Here is a 21,984-nt window from a genome sequence, read left to right on the forward strand (position 1 = left end):
ATTGACGTTATGCCGCCGATCACTCTGGGGTTTCTACCCCAGGTGGTTCTCCTCCCCGCGATTCTTCGGTCCGGTGGTGTCGTTCGGTGCAATGACGACCGAACCTAAGGAACACACCAATTAATTTAGCCACGCGAGATAAATGAAGCAAAGTCGGGGGATACAAAAGAGCTTCGCCAGACGGCCACTTTAAGTTGACGATGACTTTGTGGATTCTCTGACGTGGGTACGTTCGATATTTCGAAAGCCATCTACCTAGGTACGCATCGTCACCATGGTGACCGTTCGAAGCATCCTTGGGCTTGCGGCCCTCGTCCCAATTGCGGTTGCCGCTCCTTTGGAGGAGAGGGCAAAGAGCAAGAGCTTTCTCAAGCAGATCGATGGCTCGACTTGGGTCATCGGCAATGAGCTCTGGAATGTTACTCAGGGGCAGCAATATGCCACGAAATTGATGTACAAGGGCAAAGACCTCGTCGGTGATGCAGTAGGCCATTACGTGAGCTACAGTGAGTTCACTTCCCATCTGTACCATATGAATGTTCGGAGCGGTGCTAATATAACCAAATAGACGGCGCTGCCTCCGATCTCAACTGGACGTCTGCAGCCATCGTAGACTCTGGCTCCAACTACATCAACGTCAAGTTCACTGCTGTCGGAGGAGACTTTCACTGGGTCATCTACGACGACCTTGTGGGCGCATACCAGTACTTCGTCAACCGCGCCCTCCCCGTGCTTGGAGAGTTCCGTACGCTCTGGCGCCTCGACAACCAGTCCTTCCCCAATGGACGCACCAACATCAAGGACGGCGTCCTTCCACCTCTATCGGAGTATGCCTCCGCAACAAACGTCCAGGATGAAACCTGGCAAAAGGCAGACGGCACGTTCCTGACCAAGTACGATTGGAGCGCCTTCATCAAAGACGTAGACTTTCACGGCGTGTACGGCGAGGAGTTTGGTAGTTGGTACATCAATCCGGGCAAGGATTACATCAATGGCAATCACCTCAAGCAGGAACTCATGGTATGTAACAAAGCATCGCGCCAATGACCCCAAGTCTTCCAATGCTCACAATAAGCCCCCTCGATATAGATCCACCGCGAGAGCAAAACGGGCGACGCCGTCCAGTTAAACATGATCCACGGCACCCACTACCAAGCGGTATCGCGAGACGCCTTCGCGGACGGGAAGACCTGGGGCCCCTGGCTCTGGTACCTCAACTCGGGGTCCCAATCCGACGCAGCCTCGCGCGCGAAGCAAGAAGATCGAGCCTGGCCATACAAATGGTTCAAGGACGCCGCATACCAGTCCCGCGGCAAGATACAGGGCAAGCTCGTCCTCAGCGACGGACGGCCAGCCGCCGGCGCAGCCGTGTTCCTCGGCGACAACAACCCCAGCGTGAGCTCCCTCGACCAGGGCCGCGATTACTACTACATCACGTACGCAGACGAGAACGGCAAGTTCTCGATCCGGGACGTTCGCACGGGCACGTACGGCCTGGAGGCGTGGTCGAATGGAGGCAAGATCGCAGACGTGTCGACTCTGCACCGCGAGTCTGAGATCCAGATCCGCAAGGGGTCGAACACGAACTTGAAGACCCTCACGTGGAAAGTCGCGGACGTCAAGAAGCGCATCTTCCAGGTGGGCGAGTTCGATCGCAAGACGACCGGCTTCGCGCTCAGTGGCCCCCATCCGTACGAACACGGCCGCATCGCGAATTGCCCCACAGACATCACGTACCGCGTTGGGGAATCTGATACCTCCGACTGGTGCTTCGGACAGTCCGAAGTAGGATCGCACTCCATCGTCTTTCCTCTGGATTCTCTCCCTGCGGGTAACTCATCCGCTGCCAAACTCACCGTCTCCCTAGCTGGCTTCTCGCAAGGCAGCAAGGCAGATGTGCTTCTCAACAACGTCAAGATTGGAAACATAACCGACATGCCCAACAGCCAGGACACGTACCGCGGTGCGACGCAGGCGGGCGAGTGGCGGCTGTTGGAATTCGCGGTTGGAGCCGGAGCGTTGAAGGCGAAGGAGGAGAACAAGATTGAGTTCAAAGTGTACAGTAGTGCGCAGTGGAGGGGTTGGCTGTGGGATTCCATCATCCTGGAGTGGGTTTGATGGATAGATCGAACGAAATAGGTCTACCATGGATGCTCGTACGTACCTACCTGGGTAGACACAAGAGCATTGGATAGCTACTGCTGTACGAGTAAAATGTATATGACGCCTGCACATGCATAATCTACTACTTTGAAAGCTGAAATGAATATGAACAACAAGGGCAATCACGACTTGGCTGTATGTGAAAATGTGAAGAGCGTGGAGTAGAATAGAATAGTTAAAATGTTTCTGAATTGGCCTTTAAATATGGTATCCGCGATTGCAATGGTTTCATCTCTGACGAAAGCAACAAAACAAGAACTTGAAAACGAACAACATCCGCCGCCTCTTCCCAACAGTAGGGCCTCTCCCCAAGACATAACGAGTGCGTCGACGTTTGCGACGACTTGTCACACCTCAAGGAGGAAAGAAAGAAGAGAATAGAACAGCATGCTATCCTTTCTCTTCCAAATTTCCCTTCTTCATTTCCTTTCTTATCTTTTGTTTTCTTCTCCCAATGTTGCGGTATATCATACATGGCGTAACACAGCGTTGCCGTTGCCGTTGTATTTCGCGCGCACTGTAGGGTATCGATAATCCACCGCCTCCATCCTCCACCCGTCGTCTTAGCTTTACAACCCCAACCCCTCCGTATCCCACTACTTCTGACCACGCAAGCCCTTATGGCATGAAGCACCAAACCCCGAAGAAGACCGCAAGCACGCAGATGATGATGCCGATAAGTTCGGGCCCGGCCTTGATGACCTGAGCGTCCTGGATGACGTCGTTGAACTCGAGGACCTTTGCCTGGGTGAAGTTCTTCTCCGCCTCAGCGAGGGCGATGGTGGTCCAGTTGCCGCAGAGGGTGTTGAGCTGTGCGTCGGCGGTCATGGAGGGGAGGGCGTCCATGGCGGCGGTGAACATGCGGGCATTGTGGATGGCGCCAATGGGGGACATCTGGAGGAAGGTGGCGCGATAGGTGCTGTTGGTGCCGACGGTGGAGAGATTGGCGGTGCGGGCGTAGAGGAGGCATTCGGGCGCGTTGGACCCGGTGCTCACGGCCACTGGTGCGGCAGGATCGGCGGCGGCATCTTGTCGCTCGCTGAGGATGGGGCCTGGAGAGTAGACTTGGGCGGCTGCACCGGCGAGGACGGTTGTGTGGAAAAGGGAGAGGAAAAGGAGGAAGAGAGAGGTCAATCTTGAGGATGTGTACATGGTGGCGGTAGTGATGTATGAATCGGGAGTTGGTCGTTGGTATGGGTGGGTGTAGCTATTAGGTGTACGATATGGTATGCTGGTGTCGTCGTCCGTTGTTCTCGTCCTCGTCGCTTGGAAGGGTATGTAGTTGTGTGTATAGTTATATGGGATGTATGCACGCGACGACGATGATGTATGTATTAATCCAACCAAACGAGGCTCTCCGTAGTATGTAGGTAGACAAGAAGAAAAGGTGAACCAGTCACGACAAGGGGATGAGAAGAAGAGAACGAGCGGGTCAATCGAGGAACAAGAGACAGAAGGAGGGAGAAATCAGGCCACAAACGGGGGAGGGCATGAATATAACTGATGGGCAGTTTCGTTAGATGTGTTAAGGTTCATGGGTCGTTAGTTGCCTTAGTTGTTAAGGTGTGAAGGTCATAACAGTGTATGAGGGTAAGAGAGAAAGGGAAAAGGGAAATCTGAGGCGGGGCTGAGGCACAAACTGTCTGGATTCCATCGCTCGCATAACACACACAGGTTACAACCCCAACCCTAACCCAACCCCCTTGGCCCAGATCATCCTTTCTCCATCCTCTCGCCATTATTGGTAGAAATCCACCTTCGAGCCTACGAGGTACGGACGAGATATCGAGTATCATCTTGGCTTATTCCCTCTTTCGTGAAGGGCTGTGTGATGGTCGTACTGTCGTACATAAGGGCCTGGAGTCACTGGCCAGCCACAATACAGAACATCAACTCCTCCATGAACCTACAATTCCACTAGAAGGACTACTTTTGCACTTTAACCTCATTCATTCAATCGACTTCCAGGACCCCCAAGCCACATCAACGAAAGTGCTGAACAAGGATGGCAATATCGCTCCTGTCTTATCGTGCCAGTATTGGCCAAGTCACGAAAAGAAGACGTGATCTTGTCGTGATCTTTCTCTCTGTCTCAAGACTCTCTCTTCTTCCCCTTCCCGGCTCATCGCTCTTCCGAAACATGTCGCAGAATTGCCCGCACAGGGACCGATCGATCCGATCTTCCCCATCAATTCTCCCTTATTAATTACTTTCCTAGCTACGGAGGACCAAAGAGAAAGAATTAAGATCGTTCCCCCTCGTGATCAAAAGACTCTTTCAAATAATAATTGTCCATTCTCGAAGAGGGCCATCGTCTGATCCAGATCGGAATGGTTGGCGCAGGTATGTTGATCTAGCAGTATCTAACAATTGGGAAGATACGCTCGAAATAGACGCAAATGGCTTACACTATGCCCACTGACACAGTCCATGGCCCCATGAAGTCCCTGCCTACTGTAGGTGCCGTGTCTATCGTGAGCCAATCCTTTTGTAGAGGAAGGCCTTGGTCGTGTCTCATCGTCCTATCACGGTTCCCCTCGAACCGCCAGATTTGGCGCGCCCCAGGCAGATCCACTTGGAGCGGGAAGGGAACCTCCAATTGTCTGTGCCCCTTGGGTCTCTCTTTTTCCTTTTCTCGACCTCGTCGGACTATTAATTAATCATTATATTCTACGTGCAAATAGTGATTGATTTTTATAGAGAGAAAGAGACCTCGTGGAATGCATGTTCTTGAATCGGACGTAGACAGACTTGCGGACCACCATTTACATTTAAGCCTCCCGTTGTTGAGCTTGGATCCGCGCAGTCTCTTCGCCCTCCAAGATTCACGACCAACTTGAGACGCCGAGGGTCGCAAAGAAACGGGAAACCTATGCCCTTTGTCTCTTCGTAACGTGTAACCGATCAATCATGTGCATGTCGATTATTAACGTATCCCATCCAAAAGGACCAATAATGAATCAATAACAATAACAAATGTCCAGTAGGACAACTCGATGCCATCTTGTCTCCCTTGATTGCAAGAAGACCATAAGTATGCAGTACTTTCAAAGTAACTCACCCAACCACCTGGATGAAGGGCGACCCAATACCCAATAGTGAGGGCTCCGTAGTTGGTGGAACTTACTTCGCATCATCGACCAAAATCTCCTTCCCATTTCTTGCACCGGAACAGCCAATATTTCCAACTATCCAGCAATCATCAACCATTATGGGCGAGCACAGCCTATACAATAAATGTAAAATGCACTCCGCCACCGGCCACATACCAGCCGCTACCAAGCGAAGGGTGAACAATCCCATACGGGTCATACCCGAGGAGATACGAGGCCGATTTGCCCCCGCCCGAATCTCCATCCCCACCACCACATGGTCTACTCTCCGTCTATCGTTGGCTGGCCACGGTGAACACTGAGCCGTGGGAGGATAATTCCCATTCCCAAATAATCGCAGTGAGTTGTCAACCAGCCTTACCTTGCCCAAAACCGGTGTGCTGGTGTAGGTCTGCTGCGACACTCCGACAGGCGCACCCACACACCGCGCGCCGTATCCGGTATAGTTTAGCGAGATCCACCGTTCCTACTGGCTCCCATCTGGGTCGCTATGTACCATTCTTTGCCATGTAACTACCGAGTATAAACTCAAGTAATTCCTCGACTGGAGAGTTGGAGATGTTTAGAAAACATCATCAATAATCCACACAGACGAATAGGTAGAGACTCTGCTGGAGTCGGTGCACTCTAAGATGGGAACAGCTAGTAAACCAGAAGGCGGGTACCCAGGCTCGCCCAGTGCCCAGCGCGAAGCGACCATCAAGGAGATGGAGAAGATGCTTGAGCAACCGCCGCCATACACGGTCGATTCTTCTGCGAACAGCGGTGGTCCTTCGTCCTCAACATCTAATGGTGACAATGGACCGACCGAGTCCCAACGGGCACCAGTTCTCGAGAACCTTGATTTTGAGCCAAGCCCGCTCGAACTACCTACAGCTGGACAGTGTATCGCGCATCTAAAGCTTTTGCATGCATTTGCGGGTCTCAGAAAAGAGATAGGAAATCAGGAGGGGATATATGGTATTCAGACTGGGGGCAAGGCCGGGCAGGAAGGTGAATCGTCCTCCAGCAGTGACAACCATCAGCAGCAACCCGCAGGAATCCATGAGCAAGAATCGGCTGGTCCACAAACAACGAACGAAGACGCAATTCCCACTAATGATGTCTCCAACGATCAGGCTCTCGAAGAACGCTTACGAGAGAAGAGATGGACAGTCTTCGTCACTAAAGCTGTCAACCGATTCGAGAAATGGTGGGCGGCTCTAGAAAGTCCAGCAGGACAGCCTCTCTCCGACCTTCGCACAGTCAACTTTGACTACGACAGTCGAACTTTTCAGAATTCGCCGTACAGGATCTACAAGGGTAAAGGGTATACGCTAGGGAAAGGCGAGATACCGTTGCCTCCTTTGGACGTTCTTTTGGTGTGGCATGCATACATGCTGAACCCGAGAGGGTACTTTGAGGATTGCATTCGTTTGTCGAAAGATTTCCTGTGGCAGACCATCTTCCCCTGGGAGACTATCTATAACTCCATCGACAATGAGACATACGTGTATACACGGAACGAAGCAACCACGGACACGTTCTTCAACATGACAAATTGTCCCTGGGACTTCAGGCAAGACAACAGCCCTAAACAAATCGATTGCCCGAAATGCAGCAGACGAACCGCCGTTCCATGGACGAACCCGCCCCAATCCACCGCGACCAAAGCCCTGGACGACTATTTGTCCCACGACGATGGCTTCTGTGGCAAAAGCTTCAACTACACATGTCTATGTGGTCTCGCAATCACCCACGAGAAGCTGCGTGTCGGCAAATTCATCGAAGACGTATGGCAATTGCAAGACTACCAGCGGCCGATGCCGGGCACCATCCTCAACTCCATGGGTCTCCCACAGATAACTAGCGAGAAGAAAGCCGTCTCGAACCACGAGCCCTTCTTCCCTAACCGCGTCCTCGAAGAAGAAGGCAAATTCTTCCACGCGAAAATGCGGAGAGACGTCGAGAATTGGGATATCAACAAGCTGAAACTTGAGTTCCAGAGAGTGATGAAAGACAACAGCAAGCTGATGAGAATCAACAGCCAGCAATTCAAGCCGACCAAGATCGCCAAGGAGAGCGCGATCGCGGTACGGAAGATGTTGAGCAACTACTGGGACAACTCAAGCGTGTTCGGTCTGGACCTCGTCGGTGCGGTCATCCGTCAATCGAGTTTCGTGCAGAAGATGGTCAAGATCAATTGGGTTCGCAGCCCTGCGGCCGTGGCGACCATGCAGCGCCTCATCGTGAAGTACCACCGTTTCGTGCGAATCATCGGCGAGAACCCCAAAAAGATTGCAGTGCCGACGCTCGATGTTGACTTGGCTTGGGTAAGTGAACGACACGAAGCTATTGACCATGTCTCCCACAAACATTTGTATGTGCTTTTTAGCCCAGACTAACTCATCCTTTCTATCAGCACACACACCAGCTAACCCCCCGAGACTACCTCTCCTACACCCTCGCCGAATGCGAAAAGTTCCTCAACCACGACGACAAGATCGCCGAGACCTCCCTTAACGACTACTTCCAGTGGACTACGACCGTCTACGAGAAGAAGTACGGTCAGCCCTACTCCGAGTGCGCGTGCTGGTACTGCGAGTGCACGCGCGAGCCGCTGCGGTCCTCCTTCTCCAATCGCTTCAGCCTGCTCCGCAGCTCCAAGACTAACGCCATCGCTTCGACCTCCGACCCGTTGCTTCCCAAGGACGCCGCCACGGGTATTCACATCAGCGCTCACAATGCCGTCATCCAGTTCAAGAACTTGCCCAACCAAGACAGCCAGGCCGCGTGGGCGAAGCAGCGAAGAAAGGAACTCGAGAACCTGGATCTCCAGTACGCAAAGGTGTGCAAGCGGTATCAGAAGAAGAAGAAGGCGGATGAGGCGCCGAGGAGGGACAATAGTGACGCTTACTACTACAGCGCGTATGGGTATCCAATGCCGATGCCAATGGTCGTGCCGTACTACGCCGCGCCGACGGATGACGGAAACAGGTACTCGACAGCGCAGGCGTCGGGCGGAGGAGGCGGAGGGTCATGTGGAGGGGGTTGTGCTGCCGGGACATGTGCAGAAAGTACGTCCGTTGGCAACTGTGCTGGGGGAGTTGGGACACCGTATTGCCAGGCCAGCTGCGGTGGACATGGCAGTGCGGGTGGCGGCTGTGGAACTTGTACGAGTGGTGGTGATGGCGGCGGCGGTGGCGGCGACGGAGGAGGCGGTGGTTGTGGAGGCGGTGGGGATTGAGGGAAGAAGTCGACGTCTTGATAGTAATGCGTAGGGCCAGTCGACGAACTTTACGAACTCAACAGAGAGTTAATTGTTAATGCTTCTGTCCCAGTCCAACAGAGCGAGACCCTTAGATGACACGTCCTATGGTCCTTGAATATCTCGATAACGTCCGTAGCAATAATGCTATATCGTCAAACTAACACGAATACAACCTCTGCATCATCGAACAGGTCCACAGGGAGAAATGCCATTACTCGTTGCTTATCTCTCACATACACTCACCTGCCGACCAATGCCACTGACTCTCCAAACTCGAGCGTATGCTCAAACTCATTATACATTGAACGCAGGAATGTTCTAAGATCAGAATTGCCTGTCCTATCCTACCATGTCTTTTTCATCATCTCTCCATTTTAAACGTTCTTTCGTCTTGTTGAGCTTTTAACAAAGGACGAGTGAGGACCCTCTGCTTTTTGTGCTTTTGTCATTTTGCATTTTAGATTATCTGGTTGTTAGACCGGTGGGTTTTATCCTCTCCGCTGGATTGTATGAACGTACAGTCCTTTTCCTTGTGAATGGACTGAACGCAAACGTCAAAAAAAACACTCGCTAGATTTCAAGGATGCATCAAGCGCATTCCTAGTTCATTGAACGGGGGGATGATATGGTAAAGCCGTTTGGAAACTTTCACTACTATCAGCCAGCCAGCGATCACGGCTAGAAGCACATTGAATCTTCATCATACACCACGTCCGCCGACAACCACCTCACTATATCCACACATCCATATCTCTAATCACCTCTCCCCACCATCAAACGCCCAGTCAGGCTTCCCCTCCGTCAAGCAAAAAAGCTTCTCCCCCACCGAAGAAGCTCCAGGTTGATCAAACGCCAAGCGTTTGCGTCTCCTCCTGCGACTCAACCCGCTACACCAAAGCCCCCACCACCCGCTCCCAATTGGCCACTCTGCGTGTTTGGCTTTCACCAAGAACATACTTGGTAACCTGTACCAAGCTGTTCTGTATCGGTAATGCAATGCTTGTTCTAGGATTTGGGTGGACTTCTACGCATCGATGGTCTCGTCTTTCCCCCTCTAAAGAAAAGGAAAGACAGCGGGGGACTAGAGATCTTGGAAGAGTATCAGTGATAAAAATATATATAGTTTGAGTTCGTTCGCTCGCTCGCTGGCTGTGATTCTGTCAGATTCTCTTCAAGTAAGGGCCTAAGGCATCTTTTTTTTCATTTCCTATTTAACTGTATCAACTAATCAATCATTTATTATTTCTTTCTGAGAGTCTGCTGGACGGATTACCCTCACTTACGAGCATCTATTTCCTTCAATCACATACATATCACTTACCAAGTCAACAAACGAAGATGAAGATCACATCCGGCATCAGTCTCGCCATACTGGCAGTATCGAACGTGGCGGCCTCCAACCACGAAGCCAGATGGACCGTAAGTTCCCAACAAAAACCCCAATACCACAAACTACCATACGCAAATTCACTGAGCAATCTCCCAGGGCTCTCTAAGTACTCGGGCCAACGCTGCTGCCGCCGCCATCGCCCGCCGACAGATTGAGATCGGGGGCTTGAAGCTCGGTGGCGGGGGAAATCAAACTGCCGCCGAGGGCCAGGGCGAGGCTCGACAGGGAGATCAGCGACAGAAGGGAGGGAATGGTGGGTTGACTATTGGGGGTCTCACACTTGGGGGTCCTGGAGGAGGCATCACGGGTAACGGGCTTAACTTGGGTGGAGGGAATCAGCAGGCCCAGCAGGAACAGGGCCAGCGAGGGCAAGCTCAGGAAGGCCAGGCAAGAGAGGGTCAGAAGATTGAGGAGAATCAGCAGGGTCTGAATGGAACAGCAGGAGAACGTCCAAACCAAGAGGGCCAGAAGGCCGAGGGAGTCAAGGAGGCGGAGAGCGGCGAGAAGAAAGCCCAAGCCGAGGTCGAGCAGGGCCAAAGAGAAGCACAGAAAGGTCTTGAAGAGGCTGCTGCCGCCTTGAACAACGCAACTCAAGCCGCCACTGGAGCTGAAGGGCAGAAGGAAGGGGCGGCTGCAAATGCAGAAGAGGCTCTGAAGGGTCAACTACAAGAAGGCGAACGACAGCAAGCCGCGGAACAGCGGCCGGCTGAGCAAGCTGCTGAGGGAGAGAAGAACGGCAACAAGGCAGTCGAAGAATCGGAGCGGTTCTCGGAAGGGTTCGGGATCACACTTGATGCCTCCGGGAATGCCGTGAACTCGGGTGGAAACTTGGGCATTACCCAAGGCAGTGATGGCAGCAAGAGCGTTGGTGGTTCAAATGGCATCAATATCGCTCCCGACGGCACAGCGACAATTGCTGGGAATGAGACGGAATAGGCTCAGTCGAGGTTTCCTTACGATCAGATTTGCACCATTAGCAGCAGATCTAGATTCTAAGCGTTCACGGGAATTGAAGTGAACAGAACAAACGGCACTTAAAAAGCATCCGAGCCTCATGGGCTCAGCTTGATTCTGATTAGTGAAATGAACGAGTACACGCACAGAGACATACATCATATACATTCTTTTAGACTAGCTACCGCAGGGTCTGCTGAGACAGATCATCTTTCAATCGTCCTAATGGATAGCATATCAGAAAGAGTCCTGGATACTATGCATGGCAACGGAGATAGAAACAAAAATTGTCTCGAACTGTCTCGACAACGTCTTATGTCAAACACTGTTCATGAGGAGCGAACTATGCCCAGTCTCGTAAAAAGAGCAAATATGTATTGCAGTGTATCTGAAAGCTCTTCAAGTTGTCCAGATACAGGACGAAAGAATACGGTGGGAAACCATTGACATCACCGTTGATTGATCAATATGGTTGTGGTCGTGGTCAGAGACATTGCAAATAACATTGTACTGCGGCAGTATGGAAGGTCAGTCCAGTGATGCATCACACCAGAACCATAGTATGGACATACAAAGCCCGCCATGCCAATGCAAATGTTTTTCTATCACCGAGATAAAGCAATCCAACTGAATGAAATATTAGCAGACGCGGCTTAATCGTCCGTGGTCAATCATGAGTCACGCGACGCAAGGCGCGGAATGTAGTCCATCCCGTATTCAACGCGAACTATCTCAACGGTGCTAAGGGAAAAAAAGGGGGTCCGAAGACGCTCACCGCCACGACCGACAGAGTCACGACATGTCGAATTCGACAACTCTACAACATCAACTGGTGGAGGAAAGACACTTCTCCCAAACGTTTCACCGGGTATAATTACCCTTTTGTTCAGCTTCGTCTTCATCAAATAGGAACCACGGTCTTATGGTCTAGTGGTATGATTCTCGCTTAGGGTATCTAAGCATGCTTGCGAGAGGCCCCGCGTTCGAATCGCGGTAAGACCCCTTTTTTGTTCTTCAACTTGAAGTTGAAGACTTTTTTTTCTGCTTCTGTTGATTGTAGTCTTTGATTGATTGGGTAAGCGAGGGAATGAATGGGTAGAAGAAGCATTGGAGCTGACGGAAGTGGGCTCCTTAGTTTTTTTTTGCTCACGTCATAGACGAAGAGAAAGGATTAAAAAAAATCGAGAAGAAGTGACCAGATGAAGAGAGTATCGGAAAAAAAAAATTGACATGAGAGATTTGCTAGCCAGACAGATGGTAGAGAGATGTCGCAGCGCATTTATAAGGAAGGAAAGCAACAAAGGGAACTCGGTGACGACAAAAAGCAAAAAAAGATGACCGTGCCAGGGGTCGAACCTGGAATCTCTTGATACCACTTTAATCGTAGTCAAGCGCCTTGCCATTGGGCCACACGGCCGGAGCTGCTGTTGTTTGATGAACATTTTTTGAATAGATACGTTTATATACCTATTGAATATTCTTTCTGAGAGTTATTTCTTGGTCCGCCGTTGTGCGCATGGCATGCTGTCCGTGTTCCAAGTCGATCCTTGTTAGCCCCCTCTGTTGGTTAGTTCACTGTGGTGGGGTTCACCAGTCATCCGCTGATCGGGACAAACTACCCAGACCAAAACACGTCTGTCGCTGCGCCCTTCCCAGGCAACAACACGTAGCAACACCATGAATATACAAAGGCTTCACGACGGATCCTATTCACATAGAATTCAGGCTTACTGGAACACCTCTATTACTTAACTAACTCTTTTACGCCCCTGAGACATACCGCGGTGCTAAGCTAAACATACCAACAAGCCTTCGGAATCCGAAAATTTCCCCTACCTACCAGCTTATATAAAGATGCCCTCCTCAGGTCAAAGAAAGGGGCCATTCCCTCCGATTCTCGCACAATGGTCGAGTGAAGAGTTCGTCATAGGCGGCGGCGTCGCCATTTTCCACATAGCAAGCCAACGAGTGGTTATCTGTAGCGCTGAAGATCGCAAAGGGAGGACGTATTACTTCCTACCCAAGGGCCGCAGAGATGCAGGAGAAGAGAGCGGGCCTGGTGCGGAAAGGGAAGGATATGAAGAAGTAGGTAGCCCTTTTCGGTTTGCACAACGAGCATACATGTTAACATAGTCGTCAGTCGGGTTATCGCAACCGCCTTTTACCTCTACCGATAAAACATCGACAGCCCGAAGCCCATCCTCGCATATCTGCACCTTCGATGACGGCAGAGCCTGTGTGCATGTACATGATGCCGATGGGATATACCTCACTTCAATACGTCATATACTGGTACATCGCTGAGACGCTCCCTCCATCGCTCGAGGCCGAATGCGAAATGAAACCTGGAGAAGCGTACAAGCGACCACCACCATATCCTACAGATCTGAAGTTGAAGGACCGACTGCAGATGGAACCAGAGGGTTATGAGCCGATTCATCATAAGGGGACCGGTGTCGATGAAGAGGAGGCGACCTACATAAGTTATTTGCTGCCGATTGAAGAAGCGATTGGGAGACTAGGGAAAGACAACGTCATGTCCGATGTGGTGAGGAAGGGCTGGCGAGGGATTCAAGAAAGGTTTACGCAGGAGGAGTACATCGACACTGAGAGCCCTGAACAGATTGCGTAAAGGACCGTGAAAGAGAAGGGTGATTCCGCAGCAGGGGCTACCCAAGGACTACGATTTGGAACAACATAGACAGGTGTCGTGAGCTTCGGGATGGCCTATTGAACAGGAGGGGCCACAAGAAGTGTCAAGTCATAATAGACAAGCATTTACTTCTTTTCTTCGGTTTGAGCATCGTTCTTTGTCGTATCATCCGATTGTGACAGGTAACAACTAATGCAGGTAGCCATCCAGCCATTGCTTTCTCCACTAATCTTACAGGCAGTGCGTCCAGCTTATCGTCATTCAAAGGACCAACGGTCTATCACGGATCTGATATTTGGGCTTTCCGAAGGGCATCCTTGGGCACCGACGACAAAGTGAGGATCATCGCCAATGTCCACCTACTGCGATCGTCCAATGCTCGCAATATTGAAACAATATCGCACGCCAGCCACATATCAGGACCATCGTGATGAAGACCGTTAGGCTTCGTCTTCATTCGGAAAGCTAAGCCTCGAGCACTTACGATCCTTATCAGCAGATCGGGTGTCCTTCCCTTTGGCGTCCCCAACACCCGTGAAGCGCAAGATTAGATAGTGTCACAGCAAGAAGAGAGATGAGATCGATCACACCCATCCAACCACGTACCCACCTTTCTACGTCGTCGATTACCCTTTCCGGACCAACCATTTCTCGGTCACAATGTCACACAAAGGAGGACGTGGGGATGTCTGCTATATTAAATCGTCCAATATAACCTACACCTCGCTTGGAGTTCGGAATCGGAAAAAATAAAATCAAAGGAAGCACACGTGCGCCCCCAAGTACTTTATTTTTCCCCACAATCCTCATCTACTGAGATTGAACCCCACAAACGCCTTCCGGTCTCGTTACCGTTCAACGTCAGATACCTCTCAGCCATACCAGGTATTCATCATGTATCTCGGATGCGCGCTACACGCCTTATGTCCTCTCTGCCTCCCCCCTCCCCTTCCTTCTAGACTTGGTTTAGATCTGGTACGCCACGAAAGACGGGGGGTTGAGGACGAAAAGAACGAAGAAGCGGTTCTAGCCCTTTCTTCTTTCTTTTCCTTTTGGGGGATTCTTCCATCCACACCCAGATATCAATCTCGCGGCAAAACTGGATAAACCGTCACCGGCCGCCAGTTCGACCACCCACCCCGTCATTTATATCCATGTCCCTGTACTCCTGCACTCTGCAAGCTGCTGCTGCACGCTGCAACCATCTCCGACATGGATACAACTTACGGACCTTGTCTTTTCCCACTCCTCGTTGGTCACTTTTGTACTACCATTCCTTTTCCCCCGTCCGCACGTTAATTTATGTACATGTACATGCATGTGCGTGCAGGCGTTACCACGATCTAATAACTACATTATTCACTGAAGGGCTGTTGACAAATTCTCGACAAATTCTCCGAAGCTGTGGAGGCTCTGCACAGACGGTGCCCTCGTGAGCGAGGTCAATCTAATCTTTCAGGTTTTCTCCCATTCTTTTTGCTTTGGCTCTGCCACGCTGGCCGACTGGACGGCTACAGCATGCGTGCACCACTAGAAGCTTTCCAGGACAGGACATACGTCCTTGTTTTTCTTTTCCTTGTAACTACGCCATTCGAACAAGTACCGGACCGACGAAACTACCTCTCCGCAAGTGGCAGTCGAAGACACTGGATGTTCGTGCCGGTGGCATCTTCACACCCCCCTCCCACGCTCCAAAGTCTGATAACCGCATGCATAACACCGTCCTGCGAGGAGATATCGAACAAGCCCTACGCATAATAGCACTACTGTTCAAGGATCACATACGCGAAGGCAACCAGATAGTCCAACCATCCTCTTCAACGGGCTTGCCTCCGAAGCCAAACGGTGAACCACCCACACCACCACAACGCTCATCGCTACCAGAAAATCTCGCCCATCTTGCTTTGCATCTGGTCAGGACGATTTGCTCGAGGTCTAGACCCCATCTGCTCTCTCCTCTCTCGCAAACACCGCGACGGCCACCTAAATACCTACGGAGTTGACACAGACGTTCTCCCTAGAATCATGTGTTCTTGCACACAGACGAGATGCCAAGTCCATACATACTCACGACCCGCCCACCGACCGACCGACCGACACGGACCGACCAAAAATAAACAACAGGACAAAAGTCTCGCGAAGTCGGTCCGTCATCGTACTGTGTATGTGCACACGATCGAACATATTTTCAAAGGTAACGTGCACGCGCACATGTGTACGTAGGTATGTACGTACGGATGCAAAAAAAAAGCTCGTGAATCAGACAGAAAGCTTAGGTTCTCGCCTGCCGGTACGGTAAAATACACACACCCCGTCCCTGTATCCATTCATCCCATGCACGACATCCAGACACCCTCAAGGTTCCAGTACGCTCAACCGCAAGGGGAAAAGGGTAAAAAAACAAAAGGGAAGAGAGCAAAAGAAAAGAAGTGCCGGGCGGGAAAAATGCGTTGAAGTAAACAAACAACCAGCAAGTGAGCCACTGCGTCTCCCTGGGAATTCTTCCCCCAGCCAAATAGCCACCACCTGTGTTGCAATTCCAAAAAAAAAGGCAGAAAAGCAAACAGTCCGTCAAGGTACAGGATATGCATGCATACCATAACATCCAAGCCGTAGCGAAGAAGGAGAATTAAGCAAATGAAGCTTTCGGTCTCCTCCTCTTGCTGTTGCACACTTCCTGAACCTGCCTATCCCAAGAATACGACATGAAATCAGGACTTCCTTGCAAAATGAAATTTTCCATACGTACAGAATATATATATGAAATTATGAATACAATAGTTTGTTTATGAATGCATATCTTTTCCTTCGATGTTGATTGGAACACCCATTACCATATGGAAAAGATGTCGGATCGGGATGATGTTGCCATGAACTTTTTTGGGTTACATGCATTTCCCCGCACCCCAATTACTCCCAGTGGTGTAGAAATACGATGAATGGAAGAAGCAGTATGGGTCAAAGTCGGTTGATAATGCCGTGTGCTTTTCATGCATTTGTTATGATTTTCGTAAATTATTATACAACTAGAACTATTGTGATAAATGATGTCTAGCTACCTAAAGTATACCACTGGTACCGACTATGGAGTACAGATAAACAAATAAACAAATCAAGAGAAATGTGAAAAGATACTTAGATACCGACAGCTCTATAACATAAAAGTTTAGTTAAAAATACTGTCATGATGTAAATATCCTCTTGCACTACCGAGTACTACCGGAAGAAGAAAAAGAGGTACGGAGTAGTAATACTCTGTGTACTCAGGAATCAGGATGCTATCGATACTCGGTCCGAAGTACTCGCAAAAGTGAAAGGAAATGATCATTCGTCCTACTATGGCAATCCTTCTCTCCGAAAGAAAAGAAAACCCAGACTCAACTGAACGTTCAACATGTGTGACGACGGCACAGCGGTCTGTGGGCCTGTGGCCAGGCGGTATGTGCGGGGACCCGCCAGCCAGCCAGCCCACAACGGAACCTGAAACAGGCCTGTTTCCCCCCGGCCTAATCTCCTTTAGCAGAACGTTGAAAAGCGCCCTCCCAAACCAAACGATGTGTTGACCTCGCGGCGCGACGCGCTCGGTAATTAGGTCGACCTATTGGACGAGCTGGTTCGCCGGCCAAATTTCATGATAGTCTGGTGGCTTCACGAGGTCATTTTCGACGGAGGCGCGCATTGCAAAACGCGAGATTTAACGGTGATGACACAATGAGCGATTGCTGTCGAAAGATCGTCCATCGCAGGTGATGTCGTAACCGCTTGAGTGGCTGTCAGAAGAAGAACCACGTCTGCCCTATGAGCGGTTGTGTAGGGCCTGTCGTGCGCGTTGATCGATGTGGAGCAACGGCCGGTTTCATATTCAGACACAGCTGAACCCCACATCTAATGGTCCACTTGCAGTCGAGTCTGGCACCGAGTCGCACTTCCAGCGACTCCTACGAGTAATAGGCGGAGAGATCGATGCCACAAGAAACAAAACTGATGTGATGATGGATGATGATTCCATTGTTGCAGAGAGTGAATCTCTATCTAAGGCACGCGACCCAATCAGTCAGCCGCCTCTTTTTTTCTCTTCCATATCCTCCGCCCTCGGTGCAACCGTTCGGCGTTCCACCACTAGCCAATGTACTAAAAAACAACAAAATAAGGTGACCAGAATGCCCGAAAGCAATTGATCTAAAGGAAGGTAGGAAGTTTATACAACGAATCGAACCGGAAAAGAAATATGCTGCGTCACATTAAACCCCAGCAGAGCAACATGAGCGCACAGACGTATCGTAGACCGATACTCATGTGCGAGTCGCTCGTATATATGTAGGAACCCAAAAAATGGCAGTAGTATGCGCAAAAGCCACCGAAGATGATTTGTCGTAGTTATTGTCATGACATATGCGGGTATAGAGAATCCAGGAGAGAAGCGCAAGACCAGTTGGCGTTTACCAGGAGAAGGACTCCTCACGGAAGTCTACATTCCACTCGCGCTCGCGGTTGCGGACGGCGCGCCTCAAGTCGTCGGCAAGGCCACCGGTTCCGCAGACCGAGACACATGCAGCTCCGATACCCTCTTGCATTTCTTGATCGATCAAGGCTTGCACGTTGGGCTTTCCGGGGAACATCTGCACGCTGGAAGAGGGCGAATGGATCTCCTTGGTGCTCCTTGGTCGTGTAACGAAAAGGAGAATCTTGAGAATCTCACGGCGGCGGGGCATGGAGAGGATTTGGGTCATCCATGTGCGGATCCACTCAAGATGCTCTGGAGACTGGATAATCCACACGAGAGTGAGACGGCGTGTCGCGGTGGTACCATTGGCATAAGCGGCAACAATGTCACGCACGTGAGGGACCTGATGCGTGATACCAATACCTGCAGCCCAGAGCATGACAGTACCGTAGGATGTGAGGTCCTCACCACCTGCGATATGACGTTAGCATGGGAGGCCGATATGAACACATATTAAATATACGCGAGTAGATTGCACAACCAAAAGAGGAAATCTGGGGAAACAGGCATCGGCACTTACCATACGGGCCCTCCATGTATGCGGTGGTTGTGAATCTGCCGGCCGCAGAAAGATCAGCCTTCTTGTATAGCTTCTCGGTGAAACCGGTTCTGCGTCGAATAATAAAAGACATGCTGGTCTTGTGCTTCTCGAGGATGTCTTGGCGGTTCATAGGGAGACCCTTCTCGTCAGCTGACATGGAGGTAATGTTGAGGTCCTGCTCCTCCTCGCTCCAAGCGAGAGAGAAGGGATGGCTGGTCCAGAGACCGATGGATGGCATGTAGAGGTAAGCGTGCTGTCCGGGTCGGAAGTTCCAGGGGCGTGCCATGCGGATGTTGACGCGAAGGGCATCACCTGGGAGAACCTCCACTTCGGCCTTTGTGCCACCGTTTCCGACATTGCGAATGACAAGACGGAAGAAGCGGAAGGCGCGCTGCAGTATCGTTAATATGCATTCACGGTCCTAGTGGAAGACACCAAAGAACATACCTCAAAAGCCCAAACTGCGACAACACCCCAGACCATGAGAATCTGCTCGCGACCCTTAAGATGGACCATGAGACCACCGATGGAGAACATTGCACCCAGAATATGGAAGTGCAGGAAGGTCTCGTAGAAAGCATGGCGGACTACAGATGGGGACTGGAAGAGCAGGAACGTGAAAGCACTGGTAGCCTATAGCATGTCAGTATTGTTGCTCAATCAATAATCTACCGGGTCCTAAACGTACGACTAGACCACTGATGATGAATTCGCTGCCTGTGAAAGATCCCTGAACAGCAGCCCATCCCTTGGTGTGGACTTTGTTGGTCATCCAGGCAATGGTATGGGCGAGGGCCTCGAGGACCACGATTCGTCCAAACCAACGGTGAATCAGGTTCATGGTGTCAAAGGAGATGCCGGTCAGCCTGATGAATGGGTTGTTGCGTCCTGCGAGGAGGAAAAGGGGAATCATGTTGATGACGGCCATGATACCGGAACGGCTGATGAGCTCAGAGGCGACCTGGGAGAAGGTCATGCTGTAGTCGATTCTCCAGAAGCAGAAGCCCACGTTGGTAGCAAAGTAGCCAACGAGAAGGAAGGTTTGCAGGCGGCTGGGAAGCGTTCCCACGTTGATAGCGGTCGACATTTTGAACTCACGATGATGCCGAGTGCGGAAAAGAGGAGCGTCCAGGAAAGTCTTCTTGAACCAGGCATATCCGTGGTGGGGAACAGCGAAGTATCGTTGATTCTCGTTGCTGAGGCATGCTATCGTCCTGATGTATCGTACGAGATGGAAGATGACCTGGTAGACGAAGAAGACGGCAACGAAGGCGACCCACAGGTAACCAAGATAATGTTGGACATCAACGTTCCTGAAGTCAGCGTCCGTTGGGCCCTTGTCGTGGCCTCCTCCTCCTGCTCTCTTCCACAGGGAATTGGCAGCATCTTGACCGAAAGCCATGTCGGCGATGGGCAAGTCAAAGGGGGGAGGGCGTGAGGGTAAGTAAGCAAGCGTACCAAGAAGGAACTAGATGGGTGGCCTGCAGTCGAATCTCGAGTCTCGAAGTTAGGGACGATGGCCGAGAGATGATCCTCTTTAAGGATCAAGGGTTGCGGAGCGGGCGATGACGCTTGAGTACAGCGACGGGCAGTGTGGGGTTTGGCAACTATGTAGCGAGTGTATATTCTGCCTTGGCCAGCAAAAGACAGATCTGGGGTGGGTGTGAAAGGTGAGTACGGGATAGATGCGGTGTCTTCCCAATGGGCGGATAAGTGGCGGTTGTGACCAGCGCCCTAGTCAACGAAGGTGCAGATATTGGAGACAGGGAGTGACAGGCGATCGATGAGGCCTTCGGAGACAGGATATTGGCGAGATTGACGATGGCCAGAATCGGTCGAGTTAATCTGGAGGCAATGCAAGGGAGCGTGTGCGGGTGATCTGGGGTGGTGTGCGGATGGTTGACCAAAAAGGCTGTCTCTGAAGGTCTTGTGATTGGCGATGGTCCAGGGACAGGTATAAACAGCCGGTGTGTAGTTTTGGTTTAAAAGGGAGCGTAACCCAGCACGCGGGGGTAGATTGTAGATTGCAGATTGCAGGTTGCGGCGGAAGAAAAGAGAAGAGGCGAAGAAGAGGCGAAGAAGAGGCGAGAAGAGAAGTGAAGATGATCGAGACGACGAAACCAGTAAAAGAGTGACTTGGGCGAGGGAGAGTAGGTGGTTTTAAAAGAGTGAAAGGTGGAAGGTGGAGAGAGATGGGAGGAAGAAGTAGGAAGAGGAGGAGTAGGAGTAGGAGTAGGAGTAGGGATTGTTAGTAAGAGGAGGGAAGGGGAGGGGGAGGGTGGTGGGCGTAGGGCAAGTGGGGAGGAAGAGAGGAACAGAGAGGAAGGTGCGGCCCTGGTCGATGATGAGAGAGGGACGGGAGATTGGGAGATGGGGGAGATTGAAATTGCGCAAGTGTATGTATGTAACTGCTGTACTCATGTAATGTACTTGGTACACAGTACAGACAGTAATTACGGAGCAGTTCGTTACGCGTAGTAGTTCGCAGTGAGTAGGGAGGTAGTTGCGCCAGACAGGATCAGTAAGTCGGTCGCACTGCTCACTTGGTTACTCCCACGGAAGCCAGATAAAAAAGAGAGACGAAAGGTAGGAATAGGCGTTGTGAAGTGTGGAGAATAGGCAAGAGTAGAGCAGACGGACGAGTAAGGAGAAGGGAGGAAAGGGTTTGTTTAATTAATTTAGAATTGATGATAGTCTCTCTCGTTGATAATCGTTGATGTTATTAGCAGAATTGGGATTAGGGGGGGAGGGAAGAATGATGAGATTGATGAGAAGAGGGGGGAATGATTGGCGCCCATTGGGGGTCTCATTGGCATTGGCAGCGCTGTGAGTGCTGTAAAGTGCGGTAAAGGTGCCTGGGCTGGGGGGGATTGGCAGGGGATCCGCAGGCAGGGACAGGGAACAGGGGGGTCATCGTATCCATCAAGCGGCAGGGCGGAGGCAGAGTGGCAGAGCGCAGAGCGCAGACACTGCAGAGGCACCACTGATCAACCCAAGACACTCATTACAACTAGGAGGTAGGTAACTTAATAGCATACAGTACGGAGCAGTACCTAACAATACTAGTAAACAAACACCATCATTGCACTAAACATTCACTACAACTAGAATGTGTATTGTACTGCACCTATAGGCTACGAGGTACTATCTACCTATACCCTACTCCATGCTCCATGCTCCATACTCCTTACATTCCATCAACAAGGATTGTTCTTGAAGCCTTTGAGGCTTAGAAGTCGGTCCAGATCTTCAGACCATTAGTTACATTGTGCATTGTACGGAATACTCTGTGGATGTCGATACCGCACTGTACTCGTAACTACCTAGGTAGGTACGTGTTTGTGTTGATGCCCCGATCCGACCTAGCCCCTGATTACGTCCCCATAGATTGATACTACCACGCACTACTCGCACTA

General features: G+C 50.9%; 7 protein-coding genes and 2 non-coding genes across 9 annotated transcripts; 5 read left to right on the plus strand and 4 right to left on the minus strand.

Annotated features, from left to right (window-relative positions):
• Positions 1 to 274: 274 nt before the first annotated feature.
• BU24DRAFT_358758 (polysaccharide lyase family 4 protein) lies at positions 275 to 2,118 on the plus strand (the record flags this gene model as incomplete). The annotated part of the gene is made up of 3 exons (XM_033524007.1): positions 275 to 506; positions 569 to 1,020; positions 1,090 to 2,118. The coding sequence occupies 3 exons, from the start codon at positions 275 to 277 to the stop codon at positions 2,116 to 2,118; spliced, it is 1,713 nt and encodes a 570-aa protein (XP_033377589.1).
• Positions 2,119 to 2,790: 672 nt separating this feature from the next.
• Positions 2,791 to 3,156, minus strand: BU24DRAFT_314058 (uncharacterized protein; the record flags this gene model as incomplete). Its single annotated transcript, XM_033522859.1, has 1 exon — positions 2,791 to 3,156. A coding segment is annotated over one exon (366 nt), but the record flags the coding sequence as incomplete, so codon positions are not given.
• A 2,360-nt stretch (positions 3,157 to 5,516) lies between these two features.
• Positions 5,517 to 8,502, plus strand: BU24DRAFT_401985 (uncharacterized protein; the record flags this gene model as incomplete). The annotated part of the gene is made up of 2 exons (XM_033525511.1): positions 5,517 to 7,588; positions 7,678 to 8,502. The coding sequence occupies exons 1-2, from the start codon at positions 5,909 to 5,911 to the stop codon at positions 8,500 to 8,502; spliced, it is 2,505 nt and encodes an 834-aa protein (XP_033377591.1). The 5' UTR covers positions 5,517 to 5,908.
• A 1,362-nt stretch (positions 8,503 to 9,864) lies between these two features.
• Positions 9,865 to 10,852, plus strand: BU24DRAFT_415177 (uncharacterized protein; the record flags this gene model as incomplete). Its single annotated transcript, XM_033526271.1, has 2 exons — positions 9,865 to 9,945; positions 10,013 to 10,852. 2 exons carry the CDS (start codon positions 9,865 to 9,867, stop codon positions 10,850 to 10,852), a joined length of 921 nt encoding a protein of 306 aa, XP_033377592.1.
• Positions 10,853 to 11,786: 934 nt separating this feature from the next.
• On the plus strand, positions 11,787 to 11,872 carry BU24DRAFT_t88. Its single transcript has one exon. It is a non-coding gene; the product is annotated as a tRNA-Pro (tRNA).
• A 333-nt stretch (positions 11,873 to 12,205) lies between these two features.
• BU24DRAFT_t90 lies at positions 12,206 to 12,287 on the minus strand. The gene has a single exon. It is a non-coding gene; the product is annotated as a tRNA-Arg (tRNA).
• A 167-nt stretch (positions 12,288 to 12,454) lies between these two features.
• On the plus strand, positions 12,455 to 13,771 carry BU24DRAFT_428800 (uncharacterized protein). The gene is made up of 2 exons (XM_033529567.1): positions 12,455 to 12,955; positions 13,011 to 13,771. Exons 1-2 carry the CDS (start codon positions 12,725 to 12,727, stop codon positions 13,500 to 13,502), a joined length of 723 nt encoding a protein of 240 aa, XP_033377593.1. The 5' UTR covers positions 12,455 to 12,724; the 3' UTR covers positions 13,503 to 13,771.
• Positions 13,772 to 15,661: 1,890 nt separating this feature from the next.
• BU24DRAFT_85847 (uncharacterized protein) lies at positions 15,662 to 16,302 on the minus strand. Its single transcript, XM_033534716.1, has one exon. The coding sequence runs from the start codon at positions 16,126 to 16,128 to the stop codon at positions 15,796 to 15,798; it is 333 nt and encodes a 110-aa protein (XP_033377594.1). The 5' UTR covers positions 16,129 to 16,302; the 3' UTR covers positions 15,662 to 15,795.
• Positions 16,303 to 17,831: 1,529 nt separating this feature from the next.
• BU24DRAFT_85869 (ferric reductase) lies at positions 17,832 to 20,260 on the minus strand. The gene is made up of 4 exons (XM_033534717.1): positions 19,257 to 20,260; positions 19,016 to 19,201; positions 18,548 to 18,959; positions 17,832 to 18,438 (listed from the first exon to the last, which is right to left on the minus strand). Exons 1-4 carry the CDS (start codon positions 19,968 to 19,970, stop codon positions 17,963 to 17,965), a joined length of 1,788 nt encoding a protein of 595 aa, XP_033377595.1. The 5' UTR covers positions 19,971 to 20,260; the 3' UTR covers positions 17,832 to 17,962.
• Positions 20,261 to 21,984: the final 1,724 nt, after the last annotated feature.

The sequence above is a fragment of the Aaosphaeria arxii genome (assembly GCF_010015735.1).
Source record: "Aaosphaeria arxii CBS 175.79 unplaced genomic scaffold BU24scaffold_14, whole genome shotgun sequence".
In the NCBI taxonomy this organism is placed as follows: domain Eukaryota; kingdom Fungi; phylum Ascomycota; class Dothideomycetes; order Pleosporales; genus Aaosphaeria; species Aaosphaeria arxii.

Bases quoted from the DNA above. Each gene is read 5' to 3' on its own strand.
- BU24DRAFT_428800 (XM_033529567.1), top strand. From the start codon at position 12,725: ATGCCCTCCTCAGGTCAAAGAAAGGGGCCATTCCCTCCGATTCTCGCA. The intron at 12,956-13,010 runs GTAGGTAGCCCT...CATAGTCGTCAG, and splicing joins AAAGGGAAGGATATGAAGAA to TCGGGTTATCGCAACCGCCT.
- BU24DRAFT_85847 (XM_033534716.1), bottom strand. From the start codon at position 16,128: ATGTTATGGTATGCATGCATATCCTGTACCTTGACGGACTGTTTGCTT.
- BU24DRAFT_85869 (XM_033534717.1), bottom strand. From the start codon at position 19,970: ATGGCTTTCGGTCAAGATGCTGCCAATTCCCTGTGGAAGAGAGCAGGA. The intron at 18,960-19,015 runs GTATGTTCTTTG...ACGATACTGCAG, and splicing joins TCGCAGTTTGGGCTTTTGAG to CGCGCCTTCCGCTTCTTCCG. The intron at 18,439-18,547 runs GTAAGTGCCGAT...GTCATATCGCAG, and splicing joins ATACATGGAGGGCCCGTATG to GTGGTGAGGACCTCACATCC.